Source organism: Anopheles marshallii, chromosome 3 (genome assembly GCF_943734725.1).
Source record: "Anopheles marshallii chromosome 3, idAnoMarsDA_429_01, whole genome shotgun sequence".
In the NCBI taxonomy this organism is placed as follows: Eukaryota; Metazoa; Arthropoda; class Insecta; order Diptera; family Culicidae; genus Anopheles; species Anopheles marshallii.
In genome coordinates, this window is record NC_071327.1 from 63,030,771 (window position 1) to 63,053,775 (window position 23,005).

The 23,005-nt window shown below is 44.0% G+C and overlaps 1 protein-coding gene across 1 annotated transcript; it reads right to left on the minus strand.

The window, feature by feature from the left end:
* Positions 1-435: 435 nt before the first annotated feature.
* LOC128711581 (rho GTPase-activating protein 68F) lies at positions 436-21,408 on the minus strand. The gene is made up of 8 exons (XM_053806462.1): positions 21,351-21,408; positions 6,214-6,378; positions 4,404-4,489; positions 4,182-4,327; positions 1,824-1,986; positions 1,588-1,742; positions 1,286-1,488; positions 436-953 (listed from the first exon to the last, which is right to left on the minus strand). Exons 1-8 carry the CDS (start codon positions 21,406-21,408, stop codon positions 436-438), a joined length of 1,494 nt encoding a protein of 497 aa, XP_053662437.1.
* Positions 21,409-23,005: the final 1,597 nt, after the last annotated feature.

The window sequence follows — 23,005 nt, forward strand, 5'->3', positions numbered from 1 at the left end:
TGAAAACGAAAAGGAAACCACCTACACCAAGGAGCTTCCCTTTAGTTTCGAGCCTTTCCGTACGATCTTTCCCTTCTTGCTTTCTCGTGTTTCTTTTCCGCGCTACAACTATATCAAACACAATCTCGGCTATACACAGTCTCATTCTTCCCCTTCAAGAATCCCTTAAAGCTAACACATTCTGCACTACTTATTAGTTGACCAACGCTAGATAAACTGGCTTGGAGCGTTTCCTCTGCGAGCAAGGTCACTCTCACAACGCCACACCTCTCTACACATTAAAAAAAACAGCTATGATATACTTGGTATTTATCGCTTGTGAAATAGAATGTTTCCGTTCCAGTGTTTGTGTGTGGGTGTTGTTTTGTTTTGTGGCGTTTTCGCCTCGTCCGCCATAAGATGGTTCCCGCGAGAGCCGTCTTAGATCAGCCGCTGTTAATCGTACGCACCACGATCCTTTTTGTTGATATCCACAAAGTAGATGTCGTCCTGGTGCTGCAGCACGTAATCAATGAACGCATTGATCGGGCCAATCTCGTCCAGCGACATCTGTTCCTGCTTTGGCCAGATTAGGTTCGGGCCGAACACGATCGCGAGATTGGAGGAGGTCATTTTGTTGAAATCTTTGCGCTCCATTATTTTGCCCAGAAACTCGACGATGTACTTGAACAGCTCGTAGTTTTCCTCCGGTAGCCGTTCGCGCAACAGCTGCTTCACGTTGCGTGACCGTTGCTCCTCCGTTTTCCACTCGCTGAACTGGGTGATGTCTTCGTACAGCTCGTAGGTGAGCAGTGGCTCTTCGAGCTCGCGCAGGAACGTTTTCAGCAGCGAGGCCACGACGTGCGTGTCTTCGTTGGATAGTTGCACCTCTTCGCCTGCGTTGATCTTGGCGCGGAGCTCTTTTATTCGTGCGTAGTTGCCGGACCGGCGGAAAATACCTTCCGTTTCGACCACTGGAAGCGCAACGGGAGAATGGATTAGATGCTAGAAGGGTTTAAGAAAGCGCGCAGAAGTAACCTAAAGATCATTTATACGCAAGGGTGTCTATTAAACTGCTAAGCTTTTTTTTTTTGGCTGAACTTCTTAATGTCGCTAGAGACACGTTCGTGAATCAGCTCATTTACACAATGTATAACTCATCTTTTAAAATTATGCCGCCAACAAACTGACTGTCACCGTCATCCAATCTTTCCCAATACGTGCGCCATTACTCACAAGCTCTAATTAATGCACGTTTTCATCGCGCGTTGCGAATAAACTATCCGACAATTACAACGCATCTTACCGTCCGGTAGTGACAGATGGTCGACGCATTTTCGCACGATCGGCGGTATACAGTTGAGGCAGGCGCTATTTTCGATGATGAACCGCAGCGACACACCGAACTGTGCCGACTTGGGCAGGTTCTCGAGTGACCGGCTACTCTTCAGACTAGATTTACTGCCCCGCAGCGTGTAACGGGTGCCGTTGTTGATCTTTTCGTCGAATCTGTCCAACCGAAAAGAGGAAGAGCGGGGGAGAGAAAGAAAACAGAACCCATTTCCGATTAGACTTCCAGCTGTGGTTGTACAGTACGGCATTACTTACTCTCGCACGGGATCCGGCACCTTCAGTGTGTTCAGCCCGAGCGATTGCTTCAGCTCGTCCAGACTGCTGGTGTAGATAAGTTTGCTCTTGAATTTTTCACTGATGATCGGTTTGAAGAAGAACCAAACCATTCTGATGAATGTGGTTGGATGGACCTGGGTTTAAAGAGGATAACAATTACCAATCAACTGATGAATGCGTACAGAAAGTGCAACAACCTTTGGACCACTACATACCACGTAAAGTTTCTTTAAATTCTTCTTAAAGCTTCGATCGAGCTCTTTGTAGGAATTCCACAGGAACTGGAGCGCTGGTTTGCTGTTATCCTTCATGCCCTGGTGGAAGTACGCGATGATGTAGTCATTCTGGACGAATTCTTCCATCGATTTGATAATAAAACTGTAACAGCGAAGCAAATTGAACTAATATAAGTATCTATCACTGTCACAACACTTCAATTTAGCCCGATGTGGAAAGGTTTTAAACTCACAATGGTATATAATTCACCACGCAAAGATAAGTTTTACATGCAAAAAGTCTTATTCACTTATATCTTTCTATCACTATGCAACCCTTCACAGTGCCACCACTATTGCCCAACTCTTTAACGGTCCGGCCGTCAAACGTTGGTGCACGTCTTCACGCTAGCGTTCGTTCTAATGTACTGCTGCGCTGCTGGGTGATTTTGTTTAACGACCTCAGACAGACACGAGATCGAATCGCTCATCAACGGATAATGAGCGGATGCGCCGAAGAAACGAATGGTCCCGCGTACCCGTAATTCTCGGCGGGAGAGAAGTGAAGCCAAGCGCACCAAATAAAAATAAGCAACGGCAAAGTCTCAAGTGCGCCGTGTGGGTGAGAATCGGGACGAAACATTACCTCCCGGGAAGCAGGGTCCCGGCGGTATGGGACCCGGGAGTCCTCTCCTCCACACGCGATACAGATTTATCGTTGCACCGAGAGCGAAAGGGCGAGGCACAATGTGTCTCGCGAAAACAGCAACATCACGGAATCGGACGTCATAGGCGTCCTCCGAAATGCCGCACCATCGTCACCCTACCCGCTTCGGGGCCATCTGGTGGCGCAACAAACTCTCGGAAATGTGTTGCTTTTTTCCCGCTGCAACCGCACATGTAAACAAGATGTTAACACTCACGGCACAGAGCATGGACATCGCGTGTACCGAAGGAATTGCCATACCTCGACCCTCGGAGAAAGAAATTTGAGCAGTTAAGCCGTGAGGCAGACGCTCGGTGGAGGTCGTCTTTTAGCTAATGTTGCTAATTGATCGGGATGCCCGGTAGCGCGCGCCCTTTCGCCGATAGTTTTGGGAAGAACGGTTTTTCGTCACCTGCATGCGCTCTGGGCCCTGCTCTAACTTTGATGTCTCCCTCGGCTATTACGACATCACCACCAAACGGGATTACCCCGAGGGATTTTATTTTCGTCCACACGACCGCGTTACATTCCCGTCGACCCAATCAGCGCGATCGGCAATGTTTATCTTTCACTCACTTTCCAGGATAGAGATCCCATCGTTTAGAAGGGACATTAAAAAAAACACACATTACTTGAAACGCTTTTTCCGAACCGAACACATCTATTTCGATGAGTGAGTTTTCACGCCACTTTCCCAGAACGATCTGATGGGGTCAGACAGCCGTCTCTTTTGCGTCTTGTGTCCGTGGACCGGAGTTTCGCGGAGCAATATATCATTTTCTGCGTCGTCTGTACGATTTTCTTTGAATTTAAAGAAAAAAAAAGGAAGTTTATTTCTTCCCCGAGAAAACGTTGTGTTCGGAGAATTCGCGAGACGCAACGACGGCCGGAAAATTGTTCTTACTCCAAAATAGTCCACAGTGCGAAAAAATTAGGTCAAGGTACAGCGAAAAACGGTTAATTTTTACTACTTTCTGGTGAACTTTAATTTAATGATTTTGGGTCAAATCGCGAGGATTTCCCGAAGAAGTGTCATGTGATCGGATAGGACGAAACGAAGGAAAATAAACAATCGGTTCCGCTCTTAAGAATCGAGAAAATAAAATAAAATTCTCAACCCCATTGCAAGAAAACATCCACCCGGCTGGTAAATACAGGCGCAACAGAACACACACATTTGGCCAACACGTGTTGCTCTCTTTTCAAAACAGTGGTCAAATTTACAAATCACCCCAAACGGGCGCCCCTAACACATTCGACAGGAGAAAACCATTATTCGGTGTATAAGTCCAATGTTCCCGGTTCTACTTCCTCCTTCATTCGTTCATTCGACGTGTTGTTGCTTATAATTATATCCCATGACATCGCTCCGTGTGACACTCATTACATCATCGTGGTGTACCGTACCAGGGCACAGTCACAGCACTTCTGAACTGATCGATAGGAAGCAACCTATTTGTAACGGCGTTGCCCGCGATGGATTTAGCAACCATCGGTTAAAATGCGGGACCGGCATATTGAGTCACGCTTTCACGATAACCATATGGTGCCGCGAGTCCCCACTCATCGTTGCTCTTTTACGCTACGGCCTACAACACATCTGGCGGCTAGTTCGCATCTTTTCGAACCCTTGGCGACGAACGACTACTCACTCAATAAAAATATTCGAGTTCAGATCTTTCCGTTCCGGCAACCGGCAGGCGTAGATCGCTATGATCGGCTGGCCCTGCTTATCCGTGCCGATGAATTCGATGAATTTTCGTCGCTTGAAATCCTTCCGGATGGCGTTCTCGTCGTGCTGGAAAGATGTCACATGGATATTAGTACACGGGCGAAGTATATCATACATTAGCGCAGTTCACACACACACTTACCCCAACCATCGTCAGCTGTTCCTCGTAGTTGTCCGCCTCGAGAGTGGTTTTGATGATTTCGTCCTCTGAAGGGATTTCGAATTCGGCTGGAAAGGTAAAATTACACGAAAATAATTAGTACCGCAGCCGGTGAAGGTCCGGGAAGGTCTGTCGACGATGCGTCGATGACACGACACTGGTATCGAGTTGACATCATCATTACACAGCGGTGTTGTCAGGGTTTTTGTTGGAACGGACGCTCGGGGGGTTTCTTATCAGTAAGCAAGCAAGACGGGTGAAGTACGCGGACAACGCACGAAAGTTGTTGTAACCGAAAAGATAACAACCGGGTGATTGTATCGATTGACTGAGGACTGTTAACAGACAGAGGCTTGTGAGTAGCTTGTACATTAGTAAAGGGTGTCCCACATCAAAATGCACGCTCGAGGAGGAAACGCTCTAGACAACTATAGAAAAAGTGACCTCTAATTAAAAAAAAAATAACGCCACGAAAAGAATTTGTGCAAAACTTGTGGAAAATCGCTTGAGCACCAAATGCTGGCGAAGCTTCATTTGTCCCATCATGGATCCGTGGCTAATGTTCTTCGACGCGAAGGGCAAACTTAGTCTCCAGAGGAATTAAAGTAACAGAACCCTACAAAGTTTGCCAAGAAGTACATGATTTGGCAAGCGATCTGCTTATGTGCCCAACCACAGACACTGTAAACGGGTGGAATTACCTCTAGGATTGATGTCTACAGTCGCGTCTGTTTCCTCTGTAGCAACACGAGGGCCCTACGATCTTTTGGCTTGATTTAGATTCATACCACTATTCCACTATAGGCCAAGTGGCTCACTTTCCAACTAAAGGACATGAACCCCCCAAACGCACCAGAACAAAGGCCCATTGAAACATATTATGCTATTATGAGGCAAGCACTAAGGAACCATCCCAAGAAGGTCAAATCCGAAGCAAACATTAAGAAACGTTAGTTTAAGTACAAGAAAACTGCTGTTGTATACGGTGTGTAACCAAATGAGAGGTGTGTTAAGTAGAAGGCTCTAGCGTTCGGTTATGATAAATGAGATTAATGTAACAAAAATGCCAACAGCTTGCTTAAGGCTTATATTTTATCGCCCGAAAGTTTGAAAAGGATCGGTCAACTAGTTAATTTTCTACAGCGTTTCAACCGTGATGCAATTTCATGTGGGACACCCTGTTATTGTTAAAGTTATTATTTAAAAAAAGCTAATTTATCTCCCTAGAAAAAAAGAGCAAAAGAACAAAAATTGGCTAATTAAAATCATCGCATCGACAAAAACGAGGTTACCACTTTCGGTGGCAAACTCTCCTGGCATCAAAAATCTCACTCGCCATAGGATAGAACTCAGCATCACCCTCGTACACATATAGTGCTAGAGTGGTTTTTGCGTGAGATTTTCGATACAGAATACCTTCCACGCCGTGCAGCATAACAGCACATAATTTGTCATTTGAACGGGTGCCAACTGGTGAATTATTAAGCATAAGCCACACTGCCACCTAAAGACCGAGAAGGGAGAAAAACTTGTCTGCGTATCAGCTCATGTTGGTGATCTACTCTGCTACAACGATATCAACAGGTTTGCTGTACGAAGGAAACTATAGGAAGCTCTTCCATTGGGAGAAATTTTTTTCATTCTGAATGACGTTTGTCCGCTGTATAACCACCGACGCCATTAAATTGACAGCTCGGAACGATTGCCAAAAACGAAACCATTCCGATGTTATCTGGAGCGGCAGTTCCGAGGTTCTTCGACGTTCCAACCTGAAACTGCACCGAGCTCTTACCGGAATAGTTGATATCATCGAACACGGTTGTCGCCCCCGGTTCTGGCGATGGGTGGGACAGTTCGGTGTCATCAAACTCCAGGTTCGGTTCGTAGTCGTGCCAATCGGACAGGCTCGGATGTGGATCCTCGGTTGAATCGATCATCGGTGGATTCAATGGTGCACCTGAAAGAAGCGGGAAAGAAACGTTCGTTAGTTGTGTTATGCTTAACGAATATTTAAATAATGGGTCATTCATCTTCATCATTCATCAGGGGAATCATTAGTGAGAAGTCTTTTAATTCAGGAATCGACGAAACCATCTTCTCGAGTGGAAGATGTTCAGAAGGACTTTTGGCTCCTTATGTGTAGAAGGACTACGAGCTGTACGACGAAATCAATGTCGTACAGCGGTTCAGAATCGACAGGCTCATGTGGGATGATCATGTCATGAGAATGACACCGGACGACCCAGTCCGTATAGTTCTTTTAGGTCGTCCAAATGGACAGAGGAGACTTGAAAAGGCCCAAATTGAGATCGAGTGAAGGCATTGATGCGTCCTCTAGGTCGGCAGGATAACAGATTGGATAACGACGGCGCTTGACCGTAAGAGGGTTAGAAGACTCCTGTAACAGCGAAGCAGAACTTGATAACCGACCCCTTGATTTTTTAAAATAAAGAATGAGATTCATTCAGATTCAAACATCTGAATCAGATTTGCTCAACACTTGTCGTTAGTCACTCCGGGGTATGGGAGACGCCCTTAGCTCGCACTCCCATCCCCCATCCGCCATCGTAATGAAGTCCAAGCCAATGAATGACCACGGCACGATTTTAACCGAAGGCGAAGGTGTTAGAATTCCTTTCATCGTTGGTGGCTTGTACTATTTCCCAACGGCACACGACCACCGAAAATGGTGGTCTCTCATCATAGTGGGTGGGATTTTTATGTCATGTCCCACAACCGCACACGCTTTATGTAAAAAAGCTGGAGCATAACATAAAACGCACTGCTGCCACGAACGAACGAACGAATGCTCGCGGGGTGTTCGTCTTCGCCTGTTCGAGAGTCAGCAACTGGTAGATTTATATGTTTGTTATTTGCCTGCTTTACGACCCCAACCATTCGTGCTCTTCCGTCGGCATCGTTTTAGGAAGGACCGTACGATGTCTAACAGTGCCGGTGAAAGGTAATTGGGTTTGGGGAAAAATTGTTGAGTGAGTTTGATTTATAAAGCTACGACTTTCGTGTTTTTCGTGGATGTTTGCTTTGTTTGTGATATACAGCAAACAAGGAAACAATTCGTAAATCAAACAGAAGTATGAGAGAATCCCAAAAAATAGTTAAAATTTCACATTTAAAAAGACAATCAATTGCTAAAGGGTTGGTGTTAAGAACAACAATCCTCAATTAGTTAAAAGAGCGTAATAATTATATCATTTTCAGATGTTTTACAGCTCAAAAATAACCAAATCTTATCCCCGAAAACACCTCCCTAATTCAATAATAACCATCCATTAAACAGTGAACTTGGCACCAAATAATTTACCAAATAAGTTAATTCGATTAGTGCAACTGTTGACGGACACACGGGCAAACAAAAATTAAGCCAGGATTGAATTTCCAACGTCACCAAAACTTGATGCTCCTCGGTATTTTTTTCTTCTGTTTTCCCAACAAAATCAATAGCACCGACTATTTATAGAAAGCTTTTAGCATCGATCCTTGCCACTACCAAACCTTGCCACTGCATCAAACCAACACTTAGATCGCTTGTCAAATAATGGCCAGGAATCGTACTATAAGCCAGTTTTTTTGTATGCATTTTGACGTTTCCAGGCTTATCCGCTTACAGCTCCCCATGCAAATAGCAAGCCATGTTAGGCCTAGGAAAGAAGGATTAGATTGGTTTCCCAATGAAAGTAGCTAACCCAAGCTCGACAAATGTCATAATAAAGAATTTTGCAAGCAGATCTGAGCCAGGTTAGGCCATGTTTCTCGTGTGCGAGAAATGTAAACAATTAGTTTTAACGAAAACAACTGAAAAAGGATTATTTTAATAATCAAATTTGTATATTATTTCAAATGAATTGAAATTAAAATTGAATTTCTAAGCTTTAGTCGATTTTTCTCAACTTGTAGTTTCCCTTGTGTCATTCTTTATGTCAAAACGCTATGTCCTTTACGAATCTGTACCGTATGATACAGCCCGATACCAGGATTATTTGGCTGATACAGGCAAAAAGCTTAAGCTTTCTAACTTGGGGTACGATCTGCCCCAATGTTGTACCGTCCGCCCGGCATGAATCCACGCCGGCCCCATTATGTCGTGCTTTCATGTTGCACATAATTAAGTTCCGATATCATTAACTACCGCACGGCCGGGCTAAAGTGTTTCCAATCGAATGTGATAATCTTGCCACCGCCCGTGGATCAAACGGGACGAATTGACCTACATCGTACGGTGTTGCCTTATCTTAAGCGTGCTTGCTGTGGGTCCACGCCCCACGACACAAAACCTTGAAATGTCGTGGTGTTCTTTGCTTGCTGCAATTACTACTAAACCACCCGGAGTTAGGTGGAGTGATGGTGCCTTCGAGACTTTTCCTCCTTTCATTCGTGCGGTACGGTAAGGAAGTAACGTCCTTTATCGCGCATCTATCGACATTATTAAGGAATCCGGTGGATAAAGGATGTCTATTTGCTACGACTTGTCCTAAAGAGCATAAATTAGATGACTTAATTTGTTAATGAAAAAATTGAAGATAAAAAAAAACGAAGGTAAAAAGCCCACAAAGCTCCCCCACCCCCCATATTGGATCGTTCTATGGACTTCCTGCATCGTCGTCACACCCTGCATCCGTGGGCGTTAATAGAAACATCATGTAAAACACGGGATACAGTGGGCGCGCTGCGTCATGTTCGAAACCGCGCGCAAGGCCGTCGTGTGGGCACCACCCGGTTGCGATCGAGCAAGGGAAAGTGCATCGGTTTGTGCACACTTGCTTTTACGGGTTCGGGCCGCGAGCCCCTCGGTGGATTACCCACGTATTATCGCCCATCGCAAATTGGCCGTGGGTGCCTCCGGGGTGGGGGTGGGGAGCTGCACCATTAGCTACCATTAGTTACATGCAGCTGGGCAGCTGTTTTAAAAGAAGCGCTTCTGGGGCGTCTGGGGGTATATTGGGGTTGTTCCACCGCCGTTGCATAATTGTTCGCTGCAACATGCTCCGGCGGGAAGGTTGGCTGCATGCACGTTTCATGCATTTGGTCCACTACAAAGGGATATGTGTGTTTGAATTTCGATTAAGTTATGGATTTACATTACGAAGCTAAAGGGTTTGTTACACTTTTTAATGTTTTTTTTCGTAAGAATTATAATACGCTGCATATATATAACGTTAACTTCTGGTAGGAGTTTTCCAGTGTTTAGAAACCCAGTCAGACAGCGCGCTGTTAATTTACCCATTCGAGCAGTCGAGTCGCTCGTGTACTGTAGAGGCAGTGTGATGATGACCAAAAATGTATCAATTAAAACAGTGTTTATTATGATATTTATGCCATAAAATGGGTTGAAAACATTTCACAACATTTGCTCTATCCATGGTACAAGCTCAGTGAAAGATTTTCCCTTAATTTACCGTTTAATTAAGCGATAAATGAAGGGAAAATCAACATGCGTCAAATAAACAATGTAAACATGTCAAAACTCCTCAAAAAGGTTCAATTAACGACTGCTAATTTTCCCTTAGATTTTTAATATTAAAAAACTTAGTAAAATTAAGGGTAATTTAAAGGTAATTTAACGAACTTTGTCTCACTTGGTACATCACTTATTACAGTGTTTTTTTTATCAAATTTATGTTTTTAAAATGGCTTTAAAACATAACATCTAGACTTGCAGTGGTGCATATGCTCTGTGATGGATTTTCCCTTAAAATACCGTTTAATTAGGCGATAAATGAAGGGGAAATCACCATGCGTCAATAAACCAATGTAAACATGTCAAAACTGCTCGAAAGGGTCAAATAACGACTGCTATTTTCCCCTTAACTTACCCTTAAATTACTCGGTAAAATTAAGGTTAATTAAAAGAAATTTAACCCACTGGATAGTTAAGTGTTGAACTGTTTTACATTTAAAATTCTTGACAATGTAACGTAATTAGAATTATGTTATTATATAATTAGAAAACTTTAATTTTGATAACAAAATGCAAGGTGTATTAAAATTCTGTTCGGATACTGATTTCAGTAGCAAAAGAACGAACCCTTCCTGCAAAACGTAAACCATGTATAATAACAATTACTTAACCCACTGGCCACGGACGATGCACGGGAGGGGGTGCTGCGCACGTTAATTATGCACAGACCGCTCTATATCTTGCCGTGTGTGGTGCCGCTTCTGCACGACCTGTTCAAAGCTGTATGTTCGCACCGGTGAAACAATGCGGAAATAAGCTGCACCAGAGATCCAAAGTGACGTGTGCGCGGTTGCAAACAAAAAATGCAACCATTTCTTTTTGTTGTTGTGTTACTGTTGTTGTTGCTGCGGGGGCTTCGGATTTACTTCTTTGTAACCATTAATGGACGCCCAACGTTTGCACCTTCCGAAGGGGGAAGATATTGCGTTCGTGGTTGAAACAGAAGCATCACATAACCATTCTCCCGCCTGGCTAATAATAAACGAAGACGCCCCCCCCTGAAACACCTGATGACACTAATGTGCGTGCGCGAATGTTGATGATCGTGACGGGTGCGCGGCTCGCGTTACTGCAATGTGTTGTTATGACGGTTTATTGTGTCACACAAGGGGGTGGGGAGAGGGGAGCAAATAAAACAACAACAACAAGGGTGAGAATGTTTATCTTCAAGGGGCACACACACACACACACACCCTCTCTTGGGCATCTGTTGCATTTGTGTTGTGATTCTAGCCGTGTCGTGCAAACAACAACCTGTTTGGGTTTCCACACCACATCGACACGGTAAACACATCCACCAAAATCACGAACGACGTGGTCGTCTACGACACGGAATCGACTCAGGAGTCAAGGAAAGCAAACAGTGCCGATTGCTGGGGACAGATTTACACCCTGTTGTTCGGTGGAGTTTGCAGTCCGCTAGCCTCCACGATCAGCAGACAAATGCGGGTGGTTAACCTTCCGGACGACCTACGGTGAGTGCTGTTGCAGCCCACTGTACTTCGGAACCTGCCAACGGTGGGAAAGTTTGTGAAAAATATACAAAAATGCACTAGCTTCGCGCCCCGCTCAACAACGATCCTCTCCCGCTGAGATCTTCCCAGGGTCAAATGCTAAATGCCAATGTCACGTCATTTTCACATCAGCAAAGGCCATCCATCACTTATCAAGTGACGAGGTGCGTTTGCATTGGGGAGGAAGCACTTGGGGACGAACCTTGGCGTGACACTTCATCATCATCATCATCATCGTTCAATAGCATTCATCGTCCAAATACCGACGTCATCATATCTTGAATGTCCATCGACACCAAATCCACTTGAAACTTCGTGCATCGTTCGCCACAACTATTACATTTAGGGGGGGACTAAAGTTCGCTTTCGAGTGCTTTCTCTCTTGACATTTCCGTACATCCATTAGCAGGGATCACAGTTAGGTTCTGGAGCTGCTGAGATTGTTCCCCCCGACTGTTTTTGATAGGCAAACTGAGTCAAATTCAAACTCGTCCACAAAGCACAGGGAGCTGGTTTTTCAGTTCAAACAGTTCATCAAGAATCGCCATGTGGTGTGAGAAATAGTGGTTGGGTGCCATTATTGACACATTTGCTATACACTATTGCGTAATGGCAGTTGCATGCTGTACTCTCTAAAGATGTATGCAGGGCTTGCTGTCTCAAGTCAACCAATATTTATGACAAACAGAGGAGATAATGACGACAACTCCTTCTAGTTTTAGATGTTCGAGTACATCAGACGTCTCAATTTCCCAAAGAGTACGCTAAAATTGCAGCCTTTAATTTAATGAGATCAGTTGAACGCCAAATTTTGTGGAATACATTAGCCAACTGAACTCCACCTTTAGGTCTATGGACATCTTGGAATTGTAGCTAATCTTCCTTGATTTTTTAACGTCTGACACTTGTTATATAGCTCTCTTTAAAACAAAATATAAAATTCTCCAAGCTTAGACATCTTTCTTTAATAGGACGACATCTTCGAATTAGGACCTACTGTCATTCTTAGACATATTAAAATCATCTTCAAATTTAGACCCCATGAACATCAAGCTAGAATTGAAAAGATGCAATCGTCCATTGTACTGGAACGGGTTAACGCATTCACAGAAAAAGGTAGTGCTGCAAACCTAACACACGACCCTCGGCGAATTCGTCACCACTCCCCAAAGAGGTCAGACAAATCCCACCTCAATACCAGTAATGGAGCATTCGCACATTGATTCTTCAGATCGGTGGGGTTATATCGGAGGGTTCGTTCACTTCCAGCATTGCGCAAGCAAAGTGATTAAATTATTTATTTATTTTTACCTAACCTAATAACATGGCTCGTGGTGGCACCCAACAACGGCTTTTTCATATATTACGTTGTTCTCTGCTGGAAATGCGTGTGCCAAAAAAAAAACCCCTTAATTTACACCATGAGTACACGCGTTTGTAGCTAGTTGTTACATAAAGTTAGGAGTAGAAGAAAAAACCAACGTCCATTTATCTTTTCTCCGATTGTATGAAATGTTGCATTTGCACACGCAGAGCAGTTGAAAAGTTGTACCCGAGGGGACAGTGGGAACTGGGAAAAATAGAACGTTTTTCAAGCAACCCTTGAGCGAAAGCGAAATTAAGGGGATTGTGTGCGGCAAATCCCTCTCCCAGTCTATGGGATATTCGTACAGGGTGCAGGGCACAAAACGTACATTTGGTAATCGTTTCGATTCCCCCGGGGGCGATATGAAGATCAAGACTGGAGTTAAATCAATTTTCCAACCTGATTTAGACTTCAGCGACAAGCTGTTCAAAGTAATACAGGTTTGTGTTGCCATACCACATTAATGTACTTTTGAGACCGTCTTGTAGTATGAACTACATGACCTACTGCTACTTCTTTGATATCAAAACGCAAACCATCGGTCCGCATCATGTGACCATAAACGAAGCGCCTTTCTACGCCGCACAACCGAGACATGAGCATAATATGATGCTAATGATGATAATCACGTTGGCGAACGGTACCAGATAACCGACACAGTCGGAAGCGTCACAAATCCATTTTCTCAAGTGTCACTCTGTCGCGGTTACACATCCAACGGGGCCTTGATGATGTTGACCATAGCGCCGTAATGACAACAATTCCATTCCATTTTCCATTTTTCCACCAAACGCATGTAGAATAAAGAAACCATCCTGCATCTCATCTCATCCGGCTCGGTATTATTTCCCCGCCGGACGACGTATATTCTTTGTCCGGTGTCTTCTTTCCCATGCCTTGGGTACTAACTTGCGAACTAACAGACTGCTCTCGTTGCGAAGCACAAACGAAAGCGAATCGTCATGTAAGCATTCATTTCCGGCTGGAAGTTCCACGGTGCAATGATGGGGCACATTGGCGGTTCCCTCCGCTCCGCTCGTGGCGGTTTTTTTTTTAAGGTGGATCATCTTCCTGCTGCGGAGGTGCTGTCCAGTTTCCACGGATCGATCGATTAGGAAACGAAGGTGCGGATATCTGGTGGACATCCGGTACGGTGCAGGTGATGTTGGAAAATTAAATTCCAATCATTATGTTGATCATCTTCGCACAGAAACGCATTCGTGTGTTCCGACGAATCACATGGGAGAATATTCCCGTATGAAAGTCGCACTCACGTATGAAATAATCATTTGTGGTTGGTTTTTTTTTTTTGGTCAACATTACACATTTGAGGAAATAATTATTTGCTTCGTTGAGTAACCCGCTGGACTGCTAATTTATTTACTTATTCGCCAACCGTCAACTCTAATTTATCATCCACCTTAGGAAGATCATCTGGAGCTTGTTGGAATACAAAATTTAAACCAACTAAACGCAAGCATAAATACATAAAGTAAATCCACCGTGCCTCTAAATCCATCCACTGCTAGCAAATGGCGTATCTCATTTGTACCTATTCACCAAACTATTCTTTTACCGCACAAAAACTTCCTTCCTAATGGCACATAACGTGCCGCCGTAATGAAGCTGCTTCGGAAAGGTTCCGAGCAAGAATTCAAAGCTGCCTGTCGACGGATTGACACGTTCGCATCAAAACCCGGTAGCGTACAGATGGTGGAATAGCACAACTTCACATGTGTTTTTTTTTTGTTTGTATCCTCCCGTACAACAAGCTGTTGCATATTTATGACAACGCGTAACGCTCGGAACGAAATATTCGGGAGGTGTTTTTTTTTTTTTGCTGGTATTTAATCTTGTTCCCGCACAAAACCATTATAAATAAAATCAGCTTGCGCATTGAACACGTTTCGCCAACGCGAACATAACTACTTCACGCTAACAGTACCCATTTGCAAAAGCAATGCTTGGGAACTTCTTCCGTGGCAGGGGAAAAATAATACCAAACAATTCAATTAAATTTGACAACAACAAGAGACTTGAAAAACTCAACTTATAAACGAGTGTCTCGCACCAAATAACCTTTCACCAGCGGCAAAAGTAGCTTTCCAGCACACACGAAACGGAAACTTTATCGATCTCCATCAAAAATCCACCGGCGGATCGTCGTCGGCTCCATTAGCGCATCGAGTTTGCCGGCAGGTATTTCTAACCCTAATATCGAGTTTTTTTTTTTTGCTTTGTCAAACAATAACTACCACAAACGAAAACTGCGGGGAAAGAGAAAACCCCGCCCGTCTTATTATGTCGCTAGTCGAACTTTGCTGAGGCGCACTGTAACTGTTTTAGAGCAGCGCTGCTGGAGGTGTAGGAAAACAGAAGGTGGCCAAGGTTAACCAAAAACTGTGCGACGATTAACATATCTGACCTTCTGGGTGGGAAGGAACGCAACCAGCTCCCGGTATCGGGTGGAACCAAACGGGGCAGGAGCATGGTGAGCATTTATTTTATGACGTGTGTGTAACCTTGTACATTTCACTTTTACTCATGTTTCTAGCGGGGTGGTATTACACGCACTTGTAGTTGAGGTTAGCGTTATTATCAAGATTTTCTTTAGCAATTAATATTTTACACTCAACACGCAATAGAGTTCCGATAAAAATATGTATTTTAAATGGATTTATGTATGATTCACAAAATTTTCCGTTGAACATGATCAAATTTTAACGTGATACGTTCAGTTTGCTTCAATAGGACAACGCATTTATTCATAGGGAAGCGCAAGCGAGGGCGTGAGTTCGAATCCCAATCAGGATTGAGAGATAACTTTGTTAGGATTGAGAAAAAGGGAGAAGAGGAGGAGAGTTCTTGATCGATTATTATATTTCTGATATGAGCTTTCCTCTCAAAGGTGGTTATCATCTCAGTCCTGCTTTATAGTTTAACTTTACAGATTAATTTGCATTAAACGGCACTCCGCGCACACACGTGTCTTGGCCTCCATTTCCAGAAACACAAAGCGGTCACGTCGTTGTGCGTATGTGTGTCACTCGTTTTCCACCCTCCTACCTCCCCGTATCAATTCCACGTAGATCTTCCCCCCCCCCCCCATAGTAACAAGCACATAAAATCTACTTGTCTTCAATATAGTAAGAAATTTGCACCGTTCCGGTTGGCCACCATCCCCAACAGCCCCCTCTATCTCGGTTGACAGTTGGTGTGTGTTATTCGACGGGAGTGTTTTTTTTTTTTGTTTGTTCGTACTGAAGAAAAAGCATAAAAAAGCATCAAAACCCAACGGTAATCAGCCGGTCCCGTAGGAAGAGGTGTCTTCGCTATGTGTACCGCGCTTCTGGAATTCGGTACGGCAGGAAATAAACGAAGTGTCATTCCTTTTTTTTGTTGTTGCTGTTGCCTTGCCTATTCTGTCCCCTACCGGTTTAGTGTGTTCGGATGGCAAATTAGCCTCCTCCCACCGATCGGATGGATTTCTTCCCGTGTTTCGCGTGTGTTAGATGGAACGCATGCAAGAAGAATTCATTATCTTTCTTCTGTACATGTGATCAACGGGGTAAGAAAAGAGGGAAGTGTGTTCTCTTTTTTCTTGCTTTTTAATTCCAAGTCTGTTTCCATTTCCCCAACGAAGTTGCAGCTATCATAATTGCTTATCCGTCTCGAGACATTACCGGACCGCTTTGTACCGCATTTCTGCATCGGCACACAACGCTGCACACACACTGCAGTAAGCGATACCGTCTTTTTATACGGTTCACACGCGAGAGTTTCCGCGACGATAAGAAGGCGAACCAATGAAACTGGTTCACCACCTGTCCAAACCATCGGGGGTGGAAAGAGGAGGTGGGGGGGTTTTAGTGTGGTACCGGTTCCGGTGCAACCTTTAACCCTCAGCAATGGTATAAGTCAGGGGTCGGCACACCTTTCACGAATGGCGGCAGATAGTAGAAACAATTCTGTAACCGCGGGCCAAACACTTCAAACGAGGTTTAAGACACATGAAGTCATTTCTTAACAATTCTTAATAAATACAGGTAGAACATTAGGAGTCAGAGAACTCCTACGACTAGACTTTAGATGTAGAAAAATATTGTACTAGCGACCCAGTTTTGCAAACGATGGTCTCATGTAACGCATTAGGTTTTGCAGTTGATTTCCACATGACGAACAACCAAATAAGAAATTGTTTAAGACAACTTTTTTGACAGTTCTTTAATGTTCTTTTGTTTGTTTATGTATACATTTTTATATATTTTTCCATTTATCCAAGTATTTTATATATTTTTTGTTTAAGATATTTTGGAAATGTATTGTTGTTTACGCATCATTTGCCGGATGACATTAAATAAACATATTACAAATTACATGCTACCCAATGGTCGTTTTTTTGAGACATTAGGTTACGATTTGTGCGTGGAACAACTCGTAAACAAAATTGGCTCCATTATGCATTCTTAATTTCCGCATGCATTCTTAATTTCAAGTTGAAGCAACTTTAGTAAGCTGTCAGATCGGCCAAGAATTAATTGATTGGGAAAAGACAATCAAACAAGTTTAATAGAAAAAGATGGACAAATATGACACATTTGATGTCGATGATGTTTCAACCAATTTGTTTGGTTTGTATCGTGCTGGTGAGATCTTGTGATGTTTGTGAGGTCGCACTTTGCCGAACCCTGGTAATAAATGATCAGCCGCCTGTTAACCTTCGACACGCCAGAAGCTTTCAGGGGAAAATGGATTCCCTGACACACATTTAAACCCCTCTCCTCCTTCCCACTTCTCCCCGCACAGCGTTGGCTCAGGCGTTATATTTAACCATCATACCGAACCTTCCCGCCGTATTTAATTTAATTTTTGTCAAAACATTTAAATGTGCATTTTTAATTCCAAAAGGTGCGCGAAGAAGGTGAGTTCCCTTCATTGATTCATCCACACTCCCCCACCACCAACCGGCATTTATTGGCAACCCCTCATGAATCATTGAATAAATTTTACTAAATTAAACTAAACAACAGCACATCGGTACAGGAAATCATCGAAACGGACTAGTTGTGCGTATGAACAGCAAAAGGGAACAACCCCAATTTAGCGTTTGTGACGAATGCGAAGGTAAGGTGACTCATGTTCGGCCCTCGCGCAAGCCAATTCGTAGGCGCCAGAATGAAATTCTTTAACAGAAATGACTAACGGTGGTGACATTTCCAAGAGGGGGAGCACATTATGAGAAGCAAATCTGAATTCGAGCTAAGTCAACTTGCTAATGTTATTAAAAAATTTAATAAACTGCACAACAAACTTTCGCTCATTAGTAAGATGATTATTACTGTTTTTTGTTTAGCTGCAATCTCCAGCAAAAAGGTGTAATAATTCAAAGCGCGATAAAAAAAAACCACCAACAAACTGCTACCGGTTTTCACGGGCCTCTTGCAGTCTGAGATAAATCAATAATAATTGAAAAAATAATAAAATGTTTAAACCCCTCCCCCGTCTGGAAGGAAAGTTAAGCAAAATGGTCACGGGAACTTCATCTATCGCGGTGAACAAAACTCTCCAAATGCAACCGATTACCACAATCTCATGGCCGTTTTTTTTTTGGGGGGGAGTTTGTGGGTACAATGTCAGGTGCATCCAGCAGCAAACACACCGTGTCTCTTCTACTACCGTTGGTTTCCCCATTGCCGCAATGGCACAATAGCGCACCACCGTCTTCAGCGTCGTTCGTCGTTTCAATTAAGGTTGCTACCGACTACCTTATCTATTAGCGATTTCACCTTCGCCACCTTCGTCCACAATGGAAGGTGGAAACAGGGAACTCCAATGTGGCCCCCCCAAGTGCAACCTGCCAAAAGGTAAGGCGGCGGAGGGCTAAAAGTAGACCTCAAGCTACTCTAGTGGAAACGCTTTCTTCTGCTTTTGAACGTCCCCACCCGGGGGTGAGGGGGGGAGAGTTGGATGACGACCGGGATGGAGAAAAGTTTAAAGCGTGAAGCACGATGGAGCGATAGTTCGTACCAATCGGTCATAAAGTTATCTTGGGAGCGGAGCCGTAACCGTAACGAATGGGTTCGGGTTTTCGGAAAATAAGGTTGGGCCAACCGGGGAGCGATAGATCACACACGATACACTAATCTAACAGTGGCAAATACGCGCAACAGAGAGCTGGGGGGGTGAAGGCGATGTTGGCCGATGATTAAGGGGTTGCCAGATGAGCTGGCAATATAGCGCATTGCGAAGCGAGCTTCGCCGGGAAAATTAGGGACGTGCCGATCTATTTGCATAATGTATGCATCAAAGAATTGGGCTGATTTTAGCGATCGTTTAGACGAGTTGCTGACCACGTAAAGTCCACCACAAAGACCATAAAGTGCAGCAGAGACAGTGTGAGGATACCGAGTCTACCTCCAAAATGTGAGGAATTAATACTTGGACAAAATAGACATTGTTAGCTGAAAGAGTCAGTCTGGGCCATCTGAACTGGCATTAATCGTGTAGAAGTAGCGGATGGTAGCTTGAAGCCGAGATCTTCCTGAGCAAGGTGCATTACGTCCTTCACCATAAAGCTAAACACTGATCACTCCATGCTCAAAACGAAGGTCGTTGTCGTGTTTGTGATCATCAAAAAAGGAAATTTTTCTACCCTGCTGGAATTGCGGTTTACGACTTGGGATATAATCACAAAGTGTCTTCTCAAACCTGTGCCTTTTATCAGAAGCCACGGTCTTGGTCTGCTGCAGCAGTCCTCTAAATCGCTCACGGTCGAGTGCCTTTCAGGCGGACGCATCAAGACCATCATTCCATCTCAATCTAGGCCTACCACACCTCCTCTGTCCATGTGGATGATCTAGAAGGACTATGAGGCCTGGGTCGTCCGGTGTCATTCTCATGACATGACCCTAATCCTAATCCGAGACCTGGCGAATCTAATCCGCTAATATGACAAGGAGTTCGTCGCACAGCCTGTGGAGCGATCATAATTGTAGTCGCCCCTCCATTGTCCTTCCACACATACGAGACCAAAAATCCTTCTGAGCATCTTCCCCTCGAACGCCGTCTAAGAGGGTTTCATCAGCTTTGGACAAAGTCCATGTCTCAGAGGGGTATGTGAGTTCTGGAACTGTATAAGTTGCAGTTAGTAGAACTTCAAGGATCTCATCATTGGAACAACGCATCTCATCCAATCTCTCCAAGAGATGGTCGATCACCAAGACTTCAAAGATGTTGAACTACAAACAAACAGTCATGCTTTGGTAACCCTTTGCTTAAGTTCCGGCAAGCTGGTGCGACTGCCGTACTGCCTGGCTTATTAACCTCTAGAATTCTACCATACTTTGTTGCCCTTAATGATCCTAATTGGTTGTTTTCTTCAACGAATTTCGAAATCAGTCCCTTTTTTTCTCATCACCTAACCCGTTTGTTACTATTCGTTGAATGTATTTTACTAAGCCACTCAATTTAGACCAAAGTCAGCTTGTCCATCCGGCCCACTGCTTGTACCGCGATGGTTAGACAGCAAAGCACTGCCGATGTACTACAATTTCTGCCCTCTCGCAGTGGTTTTTTGCAAAAACTAAAACACAAACATTCCGCAATGCGCCGTTTGGCATGAATTATAAGTGTTGTTAAGCGATTAGCCCTTTTTCTACCACTACACCTCTCGGGGCTGCAAAGATTTGCCGGGAATGTTGCCAAGGCATGGAACAATGCAACCGCAAAATATGTTCGCCAGGACGTGCTGGGCGGCGGTTTTATGTCGAACTGCTCTAAGCTTGAGCATTTCTAATAGATTTTTTTGTTATAAGATAAAGCCTATTTCTTCTTGATTTCGATTTGAAAATCTTCTTAACTTTTCACAATATAAATGTAGATTATTATTACAATTAAAGTTTAGATGTTGCTGCATATGAAACATAACATTTTAAAACCATGTTTGATTATTTTGGTCGGTGGTGACTGTTTTTTACTACGGATGAAATATTCCGTTTTGTGAATAAACATTCCTAAAGAAAAGAGACAGTGGTAAACGATCGTTCGCCCGGATGGGGTGGAGCGTGTTGTTTACACAATTGACACTGACGATTTGCAAAACGTGTGCCTCGTCAACAAACGGCCTGCGCAGCGCATGACACGATCATCATTATGATCATTCGCATCTTCGTCATCTGTGCCGCGTGTGCGGGTTCTCACGAACAGGATACGTCATCAAAAGTGTCTCCGTTTGGACGAGCAAGATTTAATCTGATCATGGGCAATGGCGGAGCGTTCGTTCGATAGTAAAATTTGTTTACATTCGCCCGATCTATTTGCCAAGCAGTGTGGCCAGTGTGCGCGCAGTGTGCATGTGAAAGGAACCATACACGATCGTGAGTTCGATTACAGCACGGGAATTCAATTTCTTTCTTCAATAAACCATAATCACGCACACACACACACCGAACAAAACATTTTGTAATGCAAATCTCTCTCTCTCTCTGTGTCGAACAACAACAGGACAAAATGGGTTTTTTTCCCTGGTCGTGGTCCGCGTGTCAATCCGGTTTGGAAGTGGATTTTCAACTCACCTGGCAGCTTCATTGCTAGACCAGCGTTGCCTTTTTGATCGACGACGGTGGTGTCCATGGTGAATGTGTGCCCGGTTCGGGTTTGTTGGGCGATCCGAAACCACGGACAAATGTATTCTGCACTGCCGCGAACACTACGACTTCCAGTTGATAAGAACGTGTCCTATCAAATCACACACTGACGGGTAAAACCTTTGCGATGTACGAGAACCATGGATCATGCACTGATCGTACGCAAGCTCAAATGTGGGAAAGGGAGACCGAACGGTACACACATAGGGAAAAAAACACACACACAGCCACACAACACTCAGACCCTTTGGAACATATTACGCAGCACATTGAAGACTTTTCCATTCAACAATGATCGCTCATTGTGATAACACTTCACATCCTTGTTTTGATTAGTGCTGCAAACAAAGATCAACAAAGAAACAAATGAAGCATGTGGGATGGGTAAAGACACACTCATACAAACACAAAAACACAAGCACAGTGCACTCGTTCCCTTGTGAAGGGTCGCGTGAAGAATGTTTATATTGAAAACAAAAAATCCCCCACCGTACCATTCCCACTCCGACCCTATTTCACTCGTTGCCCCACCCGTTGCAGCGCTGACAGGTTGCCTTTTTTGGTAAATACCATCTTAACCGTTGGTAGTAAACATCGACCACACAGAATCCCGCGACATGCACTTTTAACGCGAAACACACGTACAGCGGATACGCATACACAAACAGCGCGAATGTACGCAAGGTCGTCTGGTTCGCAGAACAAGGCAAGAGACTGGAGATTTGGTTAGATTAAAAGGTCGATTAATCGATGCTGCGGTGGAAGGTAAGATGAGGATGGTTTTTTTTTGCTTCTTCACCGATACGAACGAATCCCACAGAATCACAGACCACACGGTGTATTTTAAGAGAAATTTTACATGTTTAATCTAGAATAATAAAAATTTACGTGCAAAATGTTGTCTTGCTCGAGAAAGGTAGATAAACTTTGCCCCAGGATCGTTATCCTTTTGGGAGTACTTCGTTAAGGGACGCAATAGTACAACGGTATAAAACTCTTTATTCCAATAACTTCACTGCTAGGCAATTAAATTAGAAATATATTATAACCACAAAACTGCTTTATTTTGTTGGTTCTTATCCTTCTTTCTTATTGTGTCGATTGTTGATTCCCGGTTGAGAAAACGCCCCACGCATGGGTAAAACTTTTTCCTCAGTACGGTGCTTTCCCTGTCTTCGTTCGACACAATCTTTCCAACGGATTTGGCCCGATGGCGCGTTATCGTAATTGCGTGATAATCACATATTGTGCGTGCAGGCCCACGCATTCTTTGCCCTTCCGGCCCTTTTCACCTTTAGCACTGTCCTGCACGCCTGATGGCGGGGGGGTTCGACCGATTCTGACGAAGGGTTGGTGTTAATAAGCAAAAAAAAGCGGACAACAATCAAGATAACACACACACACACAAAACGTTTATCACACCCGAAATCTTTATGCACAACGCATCACGGACGGGGTGCAATCTTGTGCACTAGAGGCACTCACTCGCGCTGGAAACGGGCGGCCCACAGCAGCTGAAATGATTCGCTTTTGGCCAGTTTCTTTCTGCGTGTGAATCAACCAAACAAACCTTGGAACGCGAC

Excerpts from the sequence above, each read along its gene's own strand:
- LOC128711581 (XM_053806462.1), bottom strand. The coding sequence starts at position 21,408 with ATGGACACCACCGTCGTCGATCAAAAAGGCAACGCTGGTCTAGCAATG. Across the intron at positions 6,379-21,350 it reads TCTAGCAATGAAGCTGCCAG|GTGCACCATTGAATCCACCG; the intron begins GTGAGTTGAAAA and ends CGCTTCTTTCAG. Across the intron at positions 4,490-6,213 it reads CGATGATATCAACTATTCCG|CCGAATTCGAAATCCCTTCA; the intron begins GTAAGAGCTCGG and ends TTACCTTTCCAG.